The sequence below is a fragment of the Syzygium oleosum genome, unplaced genomic scaffold (assembly GCF_021117445.2).
Source record: "Syzygium oleosum isolate NSW1041296 unplaced genomic scaffold, Sole_v2.1 Sole_v2.13, whole genome shotgun sequence".
Taxonomy (NCBI): domain Eukaryota; kingdom Viridiplantae; phylum Streptophyta; class Magnoliopsida; order Myrtales; family Myrtaceae; genus Syzygium; species Syzygium oleosum.
Window position 1 is genome coordinate 10,759,581 of NW_026607497.1, and position 12,414 is coordinate 10,771,994.

At 38.7% G+C, this 12,414-nt stretch overlaps 1 protein-coding gene and 1 pseudogene across 1 annotated transcript; one reads left to right on the plus strand and one right to left on the minus strand.

Moving 5' to 3' along the window:
- The first annotated feature begins 2,524 nt into the window (after positions 1-2,524).
- Positions 2,525-8,357, plus strand: LOC130139805 (cysteine--tRNA ligase 2, cytoplasmic-like; annotated as a pseudogene).
- Positions 8,358-9,416: 1,059 nt separating this feature from the next.
- Positions 9,417-10,172, minus strand: LOC130139806 (uncharacterized). Its single transcript, XM_056317507.1, has one exon. It carries the CDS (start codon positions 10,170-10,172, stop codon positions 9,417-9,419), a length of 756 nt encoding a protein of 251 aa, XP_056173482.1.
- Between the last annotated feature and the right edge of the window lie 2,242 nt (positions 10,173-12,414).

The following is a 12,414-nucleotide window of genomic DNA, read 5'->3' on the forward strand; positions in this document are numbered from 1 at the left end:
GCCTTTCTTCCACGCTCTCGACACCGCTCGCCTCTCTTCCCCGCTCGCGACGCCGCTCGCCACTCTTCGCCGCTCGCCTCTCTTCCCTAAAGGTATGGTAGTTTCTCCGATTTTTGGATAACTTCGTGTTGAGCATAACTTGTAAAAGCTTGATTTTGATTCCGTTGCCTACTGTTGTTGTTCTTAATGAAGTTGTTGAGCGACGGATTGAGAGTGTGTTGTTATCAGATTCAGACGTATTGTTGCTAATTCGCTTTGCTCAAATCGGTTCTATATGTTCAATTGCTTATGTGCTTTGCTTGGTATTCCCTGTATTGGTAAGAAAGGATGACCCCAAAACTAACGCAAATTCTGGGGAAGTTCGTCTTTTTCAGTGGGTTTATGGTGCATGAGTAGTTGTGGAAGATAGAGAACCATGCTCCACATTAAATTTCACCTCATGTAGAGTGAAACATATGCTGCAAGCTCCACATTAAATTTCACCGCATGAGGTACCCTGTTGCATATAGAACTGAGTATGGTATGAGGTGACCAAATTTATACAGGCCCTGTGGAACCTTGGAGAAATATTAACTTTTTCTTGCACTGGAGATATATGAACTTGATGAACTGGAAATGATACATGCTTGAGATTGAGACATGAAAAATTTGCTTCAGGGTCATGTATTTTGTAATGCGGAATACATGTTCATTATGTATTCCGGTCGTTAGTCTTGTAATGAAAGGACTTTCTTCTAGTCAAATTCCTCCAGCAGTGAAAGATTTTTGCAGGGGTTTTCGTGTAAGATAGCCACGGTATTGTTTGTAGGGGTTTTTGTGTAAGAACAAAGAAAATGACTCCCTGGTTTCGTTTGCAAATTAATTTTGCCTTCCTGAATGAATCAAATTACACGGCCACAACCCAATCGTCCCAAAAAAATCCACACTAGGTGGTTAAATAGTGACAGAGCAACGTACAATAATGTCTTGCAACGTTTTTGGTAGCCTTGAATTTCCATGTAAAACTACAAAAACGTTGTGTCCGTGGGGTGTGATTCACCATTTCATAGGAAAGAAGTAGCACTAAGTAGCAATGAGACAATTTATACTGGTTAAATAGAGACACAGCGAGCGCCCGCACATTACGTTCCTTCCCTAGCTATTACAAGAAGCACAAGTTGACTGTTAGGAAGCAGACTAAACTCTCTTCTAATCAAATTTGTATGAGATGAGATATCATAATAGTTGTGTGCAAGCTACGATCGAATTTGTAGGATGTGATTTTTTTTTCTATAAATGTTAATATGTATCTTTTACATTGCTCTCAACGCGAAAATATAAAAGTTACGATCATTGTTTCTTTTTTTCAATTTTTAAAATTTAAAAATTAAAAAAACTTAATTTGGTCATACCAAAGAGCTTTGCAAATATATGTTTACCAAACAGTCTAGTATTTCCCCAAAGCCCTTTTCAGTTATATAGTTTACCAAACAGTCTAGCATTTTTCCAAAGTCTTTTAGGCTAAAGACCTTTGCATTTGACCAAAGGCTTTTCCCAAATGCTGAACCAAACGGGGCCTAACTCTAATACGACACGTTGTCATGCAGAGATTGCCACAATGTTAAGTACTACCTGGGTTGATTAGAGAAGTTAAGCTGCTTTTTAAAAAAAGATGCTTTATATCTTGTTCTTTGTGTGAACTGTCATACATGTTTCTTTGTGATGTGGAAGGTGAGGCTGTAGATGCTTCTTTTCCCCTTTGAGGACTTTGTCGTCTCATTTTCTTGTATATAGTTATATTATGATGATTGCCTCTTCAAGACTCTCTAAGTTATGGGCCAGATGTTGAGTATCCAGATTTTACACCCTTCTCTCTTGCATTTTTTAACGTTAACTAGATGATTCTGCTTTTTCTTAGTTGACTGGTTGAAGAATTGGGGACCGGTTTATGGCTGAAGCAATAACAAATCTTGCAATAAATGTGCTTCCGGGGTTATCAGATTCGTTTGATGTTCAAGGAAGAGGAGAACTTCAATTAGGTTTGTTCCCAATTATTTTTTAATGATTTCTTTGCAACCTTCTAGCTTTGGAATATTACTTTCAGATCGCCTTAAGAAATGTTTGGACATATGCAATTGTGGATTATGATTCTTGTTCATTTTCATTTAGCTTAACTAAAAATGAAAAAAAAAAAAACCTATTGGAACCTGAAATCGATAGTGAAACTTATGATAGGGTAGGTTCCACGTTCCGATAGCTGGGTTAACCTTTTAGGTTCCAGGCGAAACCTGTGATGAACCTAGAACGGCTCACCCCTGTTATTTCCTCTCCAGCGCCTCTCTTTCCGGCAAACACGCTTTCAAATTTTGAATTCCTTTTTTGCTCTCAGATTTTACTTCTCCGCTCGTTTCTACTCCAGCGTTCGTCAAGAGGCGGTTCCTCGCCGTCGCCGACGACGCACATTAAGGCTGCCCCTCGCGCGCCTGAAAGGGAGTGAGGCAGAGGCTGAGGACCGGGTGACCGCCCTCGACAAGAGCTTCAAGTGAGAGATCGAGGAGAGGTGAGCTCAGCGATGACCGACAGGAAGGAGCTTAGGGTGTACAACTCGATGACGCAGCAGAAGGAGGTGTTCAGGCCGGCGATGGAGGGCAAGGTGGGCATGTATGTGTGCGGCTTCACGTCCTTCGATTTCAGCCACCTCGGCCACGCCCGCGCCGCCGTCGCCTTCGACGTCCTCTACAGGTAAACCGCCGGTCTCTCCGATTTGGCGGCTGTCGATTGTGGTGTAGGGTTCATGATGTCGCACAATTTATTGGATTGGTAGCCATCTCTTGCCATTTGGGTCTCTCGTGGAATTGATTGAAGTTTGCTTGTTGTGGAATTTTTTCGACTAAAGGAGCAAGAAGATGGGGGTATCATAAAAGAGAAATTCACGGGCAGAGATTTATGTGTAATGGGTCTTTGCCGGTATGTTTAACCCTTTTGTGGGGTTTATTTAGTGAAGATCTTGATTCAAAGATTTAATGTAGGTTTATCATATATCCTAGTTTAGTAAGGGGAGAGGTTTCACTCATAAATGCCGAACGATCACTTTAGCTGTCGCATTTTGGTTCATGCTTAAGCTTAATTGACATGCTCGATAGCACGAGGATAGTATGCTGTTGGAAAGCTCACTTTGTTTGGGTATGGGGAAAGGGTTGAGTGAATGAATATACAGGAGTAGTGGCGGATTATTCTCCTTTACTGGTTGCCTTATTGAGGATTGTGGAGAAGATGAAATAGAACGGAGGTTTCTTTATATCTGAAGTAAACTCCACCTCGTACATCAGATTAGTTGTGTACAGGTGGAGGTCATGCTTGGTCGATTCCCCTCGTTGAAATGAAGAATTGTTGACTGAACTCATGACCTAGCAGGTTTACTTTTGTAGCATAACATGCTGTCTCTTGCAGGGTTTTGGTGAATATTAACTTTCTATTGTTTGAAATGATTTCTTGCAGATATCTCCTACACTTGGACTATGAAGTCACCTATGTACGCAATTTTACAGATGTTGATGACAAGGTCTGAATGTTGGCCCATATAAATATCAGAAGTAAACTCTTTCATGGATGTACATTGTGTTTTTGGTTGAATTAGATTCTTCATGCGTGATCTTGTGATATGGTATTGTGATCATGCTTAACTTTATTTGTCTTTCTGTCGATGTTTTTTGACGTGAAAAAAAATATGCAGACATGAATTTTTGAAGTAATTCTCATAAGCATGCATATAAATCTTCTTCTGGACTACCGACATTTCATTTGAAAAGTGAGGGAGCTAATTGACTGGTTGCCATAGGAATTATTATGTGATGAGAAGATAGAGGCTATTATCAGAAGATCAAAGGATCATCTATATATTCTAAAGTTTTGTCTGCTTTACTTGCCTAGCTTTGCACAGGAAAATCAGAGTTGTACATTGTTCTTGTGGAGAATTGAGAGTTTGATTTGGTTCTCATCGAGGACATTATATCCTGCGTATTGTGTAAAGTGACAGATCTGTTCAATGTAAAGGAACAACGTGGTCTGTGAAAGTATCCAACTTTTAATATATCAATATCGGTATATGACCAACTTCGGAGAATTACCTGTCGAACAAGTCAAGTATCAAATAGAGTAGGCGTGAGGGGAAAATCGTGATCAGCCATTTAAAAATTATTTTAAAATTTTCATGGTGTGGAAATGCAGTTTTCAACCCGGAAAAATTGGTATTTTGACATTTCTACACATGGACATGAGAGTTAAGTAATTATTACGTCATATAGAATTAATTGGTTTGGATGCTTTTCAACTCAGTAGAACTATGGCTTGTTGTAGTGGTTGCCATTTGATTCTCTCTTTCTTTCCTTCATTTTACTAGCAACTTATACATTACACAACTGTTCGGTGCATCATCAAATGCTGTTATTAGATTTTATGATCTACTCTAAATTCCGAGGTGACTTTGATTTCGTGAACTGCTATATGAACATTGGAAATTTAACGATGAGAAACTGCGAGGAAACTCCACCTGATTAGGTACACTGGATAACTAGCTGAATTCATTTCTTTATTTCTTATACTTTTAAAATCTTGTGATACGAGCTATGCACATTTTGAAGGAATATGTGTCGTGCTATCGGCAAGTAAGTATGATCCTTCAGATTTTTAGTCAAAATTTCATTACTAACGCTTGCATAACGTTTCACCATTTTACAAGTAAAGGGGATTTACTTCTCTTAAGTTTGACGAGTGGCCACCTGTTGAAGTGTTAGTCGCTGAAAGTAGCTTTAGAAGAATGTTGTTTCATCAACTTAACTCTGGCAGTTTCCAATAATGGAAGTAGCGCTCTTTTATGTTGGAGAGAAGCATTTCCGTTTCACTGAAGTGTAGTGTTCAAGTTATTACTTAATTCTGTGGTTATCATGAAATTCTGGCATTTTATGGTTAAAGTTAGACTTTCGTAATTTTCATGCGTTTTTTTAGAGATTCCATCATTTTGTGTGGATGCTGAGGATACCTGGATTGTTCTTGGTGTTTCCGAATCAGTTAGTCGGACATTGCTAACATGTGGATATCTGCAGATTATTCGTCGGGCAAATGAGATCGGGGAGAATCCCTTGGATTTAAGTAACCGCTTTTGCCAAGAGTATTTAATTGACATGGCCAATCTGCAGTGCCTCCTCCCTACCCACCAACCACGGGTTTCTGATCACATGGAACAGATTAAGGACATGATAACCCAGGTTTCTAGTTTCAACTCTAGATCTGCTGCTTTAATTTTAGAGGGGTTCAATAAGCGCAAGAATAAACATAGGCTAGAGTATGTAGAAAGGAGCTGCTGTTGCTACAGTATGTAGTTTACACCCTTTCTATATTTCCCTCATAATTTCTCTGATATTGTAGTGCAAATGTCCTTACTTTCTGGTTTCTGTGGTGAACTTCAGAAGGTAAGGTTATATGAAATAATTCTTTATATAATTGTGTTACCAATTTAGCTGCTATTGCTGAGAAAAAATGATGTCGCTGAAGAATTCTGAAGTTTAATTGTTCACGTTTGATTCGGTAATTTCTTCTCCCATTTGTCATAGAACAAATGTTACCATCTTTCATTTACTCACATGTATCTTAAGGTATGGCTTGAGTTTGAAGAAATGTTCCTTTATATGAACGTATGTAAATTTGAGGAGAGATGAATTTGAAGTTAGAATAGTGGTATTTGGTTGATGTTGGCTAAGACAAGGATTTCAGAGCTATTCGATACTGTATTAGATGTTCTCGCTGTTATTAGGTAAATTGAATCATGAATATGCAGAGATGTAACCAATATGCATAAGTTTAATTTTCTCTAAAATGTTATTATTTTCCACATGGAAAGGATGCACGTATAAAGAGGAACAATTTGAAGTTAAGTACTTCCAAGAAAAAAAGAAGTTGAGTTCATACATTTCCTAAAGAGAATGATTTCACAAGAATATTCAAAACTAGATACTTTCACTGATTTGGTAATTTGAGTCACCGATATGCTGGAAACCTATAATAATAATCCAAATTAGAAGCTTAAGGACCATTTTTTATGGACTAATTTTTTATATAAATTAGAAGAGGAAACAACTGACTTTCATACATTTAATTTTTGACTGTATATTCCCATGTAATAAGGTATTTAGAGGTGACAGCCAGATGAAAATGTCTGCCTATGTCTCTTTTATATTTATTTATTTATTGTAAAGTTCTAGTTTTACATGTAGCATCTTCGGCACCTCACATTTTAAAAGCCGCTAGGATCATGAGAGAGAGTTTTAACTAATGAAATTCCTTATGGCTGTTTGCAGATAATTAATAATGATTGTGCTTATGTGGTGGATGGAGATGTGTTCTTTGCTGTGGATAAGATCTCAAATTATGGCTGCTTGTCGGGGCAGAAGCTAGAAAATCACAGAGCAGGCGAACGTGTTGCGGTGGACTCTAGAAAGCGCAATCCTGCTGATTTCGCATTATGGAAGGTGTGCATTGCATTGTACTACCAGTGAATTCTTATTTTATCTGGGTATGTAACTCTGACGGTAAACGGTTATTGTAGGCTGCAAAGCCTGGCGAGCCAAGCTGGGAGAGCCCGTGGGGTCTTGGCAGACCAGGGTGGCATATAGAATGCAGTGCAATGAGTGCTCATTATCTGTCTTTTAAATTTGATATCCATGGTGGTGGAATTGACTTGATCTTCCCCCATCACGAGAATGAAATCGCCCAGAGTCAAGCTGCATGCCAGGAGAGCTGTGTGAGTTATTGGATGCATAATGGCCATGTGACCAACAACGATGAGAAAATGTCAAAATCACTGGGTAACTTTTTTACGATCCGTCAGGTAGTATTTGCAAATTTGTTCCGCTTTCTTTCTTGATGTGTTAACATTTATCTTGAGCTCTCATCATTCCTGGTGTCTAAAATTCCTCAATTTGTATAACTATAGATTACAGAGCGCTACCATCCACTGGCTTTGAGACACTTCTTGATAAGTGCACACTATAGATCTCCTCTCAACTATTCAGTCTTACAGTTGGAGGGTGCATCGGAGGCTGTTTATTATGTATATCAGGTATAAATCATGTTTGGTTAACTGCGAATCACTTCTCATCTTTCTGGCTGCTTGCTCATACTTGGTCTCAGACTCATGTGGAACTAGTAGAAGGGTGGGCTTGCTTGATTTAACTAATTGGAAATGCTAGGGATTTGATGCTGTTAGAAAAGAAACCATTCCTATTGTCTCTGTAATTACCTGTATGAATTGTTTGGACGGTTTTGGCCTAGTTCTAGTTGCCAGCAGCCACTAGTCTGGGTCACTCTGAATTGCTCTTTCTTGATTATGTTGGATGTATATGTATGAGTGACATGCGCGCAAGCATGGTCTGCCATCTGATATAAAATTATAGAAAATCAACTTGGGATGTCTTCTCGATGTTAGACATTACAAGACTGGTAAGATACTCTGTCGTCCTTCAGAGAGGCAACTCCCAGTGAGGGTACAGAACCAAAAGGCAAAACGGTCCGGGTTCTTCCTGATGCCGAGAAATGCATCAAAGGCTTGCGGAAGGATTTTCACGACAAAATGACCGATGACTTGAACACTTCACATGTGCTGACAGGTGCTTTTCAGGATGCCTTGAAGTTCATAAACAATAAAGCGAACACCCTTAAGGTAATTAGTTGTACTGTTTCTTTTCCATAAAAGAAGCTGCACCTTTTCAAACCTTCTCTCTGTTGTGTATCTTTTGTGCTTTACTTTCTCTAACTTTTAAAATTGGTTGGTTCTCTAATGCACTTCAGAAGAAGCAACAGAAGCAACGGCAAGCAGCAATAATTCAATCCCTTACTGAGATAGAGAAAGAAGTAAAGGGTGTTCTAGATATTCTGGGTTTGCTGCCCCCTTTCACTTATTCTGAGGTGATGCAAGTTCTTATGAATACTTATTGAGTTTTTCTTGGATCAAATTCGATTTAAATGTGAAATTTCTTCAATGTAGATTCTGCAGCAGTTGAAAGGCAAGGCATTGATACGGGCTGACTTGACAGAAGAGCAAATATCGCGTCTGATTGAGGAAAGAATTTTAGCCAGAAGGCAGAAGGATTTTGCAAAAAGTGATCGAATCAGGGCCGACTTAACTGCAAAGGGGGATTGCGCTCATGGATGTTGGAACGGAAACTATTTGGAGACCGTGTGTTCCTTTTTTCCGAAAGGCGGAAGCTGAAGTCCAAAACTTACCAGTGAACTCATCAGCGATAGTGATGTTTCAGGTTGTTTTGGACGTATTCTTGGGGCCAGTGCTTGAATCTTTTCTTTTAGCTACTGTTGTTTCAACTTGAGGAGCTTTACGGGAAGATGTTCTTCGCATTTTTTGTAGTCTTTTGGAGTAACATTAAATATGTATATTACCCGTGAAATCTGATTTCTTCATTCCATTGTTGTTAGTGGATACTATGTTGGCTTCATTTTGTCATTTTGGTACTGCTCATCTGATGGCTGATGTTGCTCCAAATATGTAAGACTCGTTCTTTGACATTTTGCACGCTTTGATGTTTGTATGTCTTGGTAATGTACATGCACAAAAATTGCTAAAATATACATGACTACCCCAAAAACTATTAAATCAACCTTAGTTGACCTGCCTCATATAAGCTTTCAGGTGATGAAGACTTCTTATTCAACTAAATAAGATGAGTATGAAGTCCAGATGGTGAGAAGGGTACAAAGTTTGGTTTCTAAACTTTTGGTAAATGGGATTAATCATGACTTACTTACATTCTAAACCTGCCAAGTGACACGGAGAGACCTACTGCTTGCTTTGTGCATGCCATTGGCAAAACTTGTCTGCAAACTTGTCTAACAGCATGTTGTTGGATCTGAATTTTGTGGACGGTGGCCTGGAAAAAGAGCCGTCTAAATCTAGTGAACCAGTGATTGTTAGCTTGTGTGAGGAGCGAGAGTTTCTTCTTGACAGTATAGTACATAGTACTGGTTGGCTATGAGTTTTCGAGGTGCTCCAATTTGTGGATGTGTTCGAAATTATTCGCATCACAATTGTTGAATCGCAATCTTTGTTAATCTGAGTTACGCATTTAACAAAGCGTCGGCCACACACACTTAGAGGATAAGTAGAAACGTCGAGCAATTTCATCTTGATTTTTTAACCTTCCTATATCTGCTGCTTCACAAATACACTATGCATTGCATTATAATTCTAACTGTTCATCAACCATGTGCACAACAATTCCACATAAGCTCCGACGCTACATTCATTTGACAATAGACTAAGTAGAAATGATCACTAAATCATGGATCACTAAAGAAGAAAAAAGACCATTATGGCCAAGAACCTAGCAAGCTCCTAAGCAGCAGTAGGGGTCGCGGATGGATGGATTCAGTCAGTAGGAACACGAGGGAAGATTGTCGACCGCAGGGTGATCTTCGGTTGCTATATCAGCGCCCGTGACCAAGCTTCCCTCAGTCGTGGAGTTCGCAAAGGCGATCCTGAGGTCGTCGCAACGCACTTCGATGTGGCCAATGTCCTTCTTCTTCGCCCACGAGGCATACGCGTACGCGCCCCGCATCCTCAGCCCCAGCCCAACGACCACCGTCCCTACCGACCTCCGCTCTCGGTCCATGTCCTCGGCCACCGCCGCCTCCTCGGGCCTCCCCATCGTCATCCTCACCTTGATCACGGTCCTGTCGGTTCTCCGCAGCATGAAGGGCTTCGCCGGTGCCACCGCCAACCGTTGCGCCGCGTCCCAGTGATAGTAGAGGAAGCATTCCACTTCGGTGAAGAAGAGCCTCCCGAAGATCCATGATCCTTCCGCCAAGAGGGCTGCATTCCAAGTGGCGCCGGTGGGTGCGGCGACTGTGAGGTTGGACAAGGTCAGGCCGGCCACCTTCAACGCCGGATAACTGGGCGGGACAACGCAAAACAAGAAGATGGAACCCAAAACCAGTATGAAACAGATCCCCAAGAAAACCATCAGGAAAACCTTCTTGTAAAACGGCCGACGTCCCCTCGGCGGAGGCTGAGGACCGGGTTGGCTGGCGGCGGCCGCCGTCGCTGGGGCGGGACGCGGCGGAGGCTGAGGACCGGAGCGGCCGGCGGGCGCCTTCGCTGGGGCGGGACGCGGCGGTGGAGACGCCATGGGGAGGAGGATTCTCGCTAGCTTAGGGCTTCAGGGAGTGTGAACTGTGAAGAAAGCGAGAGACGTTGATTGGACAAGGAGATAAATCCCACGGCAGTTACGGCACCGTTAAGAATAACGGTGCCTTTTTTAACCGCAACGGTCCCGTTTCCTCTTATCAGCCCTAAATTACTGGAAAAAAGTCGTAAAACCAATTTTCAACCTCTATTATTATCCTTTAATCTGTGCGAAAATTCAAAGCTACTTTTTTTTTAATAAAAAAAATGGGGGTCTGTTCGTAGCAATTATGTTGCAAATACGTGGCGGTGATGATTTATTTGTAGACATGGTTGCGGGATTGTAATTTGTTTTTACTTCTGGTGTTGCCAAATAAAATTCGGACTTATTGCATTATGTGCATCGTATAAGTACAACAAACTTAGGGACCTAAAATGTCGATTTTCGAATGTCATGGGTTCTCTACAAAATCAACCGAGATTTAATACGGTGTAACTGTGGACACAATTTCCTCCGTATCGAAAATTTGAAATAACCCGTATTTTTGTTTGGCCTTGCTAGTAAAAAGTCCTAAGTCCATGCAATTTTAGACGGTCAATATTGGTCCAAAATTAAAAAAATTAATATCACGTAGTCAAACGTTAGAAATTTACATATTGTAAATAAAGATATTCACATTTTAGAAAGTTTTGCACTTACACCATAAAATTGAAAATTCTTCGTATACTGTCATAACTGTAATATTAAAAAAATTTCATTGTTGCACTTTGTTACAATAAAACTTTGTCAAACGTCGTCACAAAATACTCGAAAGTTTTGAAAATGTTGAAATATCAAATACTACGGCGTACAATTGGTCCATTTATGACATCTTGACTTTTATTTATCACCAAAATATTTGGAAATTTTCAAAAATATTCAACATCAAATACTGAATTGTACAACTGATTTATTTTTAGAACTTAGAGAAAACGTCTAAGTAATAAGTCTTTACTATAAATAGAAAAAAATTTATCCCAAATGAGTATATATCTTATTATTAGTAGTAGTAGTATTTCACATTTTCTTGACATTGTTTCTCAAATTGCGTCTGAAATTAAAGGACAATTTTGCAGGAACTTTGGACGAGGGGACCCACCTATGTGTGCTTGCAATGTCCAAGCCACGCATGCAAAATTGCTGAGACATTTATATTATCTGTGGAAATCGGAAAGTTTTTAGGGGTCTTGTTTGGCAGTTGTATTAAGGGTATATCAAATGAGATGTTCATCGATTACGAGGGTCATTAAGAGTATATCGCGTCTTTAAATTTTGAAAATAAAATATATTAACTTGTTAGTTAGATTGACTATAATAATTAATTAAAGATAGTTTCTTTTTTTTATTTAGCCAATAAAGTGATTTATCAAACACTTTACATCGAAATTGAAACTCATTAGCAGAAAACTCAATTTTACAGATGAAATGTGTAAATTGATTTATAATTAGATGATACGTATATTTTTCGTATTTAGTTTTAAAAAATGATCAAAAAAATTCAACAAATCCAAAAAAATTGAAAATTTCTAGAAAAATTCATCACAATTTCCAAAAAATAAAAAAAAATTCAGATTTCGGGAAAATAGGAAATTTGTTGAATTTTTTCAAAAAAAAATTAAAAAATAAAAAATAAAAAACTTCATAGAATAACTTAAAATACATGTGGCCATCAACTTTTAGTGAAATTTAAATTTTTTTAGGTGCCAAAAAAAAATCAAAAAATCAAAAATTTCAAAACTTCACAGAATAGTTTAGAATACATGTGGCCACCCAGTTTGAGTGAAATTTAAATTTTTAAGGTGCTTAAAAAATTCAAAAACTCAAAATTTCAAAACTTCACAGAATGGCTTGAATACCAGTGCACCCACTTTGAGTGAAATTTTAATTTTTGGAGGTGAAAAAAAATCAAAAATAAAAAATTTTAAAACTTCACAGAATGACTTAAAATGCCTCTAGCCACCTACTTTGAGTGAAATTTGATTTTTTTTTAGGTGCCCAAATGGTATTTTTGATTTTTTTTTATTTTTTTATTTTTTAAACCTGAAATAGAACCATTTTCTTAAGAAAGGTTAAGAGCAGCCAAATTAATCACAAATAAAGATCCAAATTAAGTATATAACGCAGTGGGCACACGTTACTGTAAAAATATATATCCCATTAAAAATTACAAAATTTTCCTTGATTAGATAATTAACGAGTGTCGGTA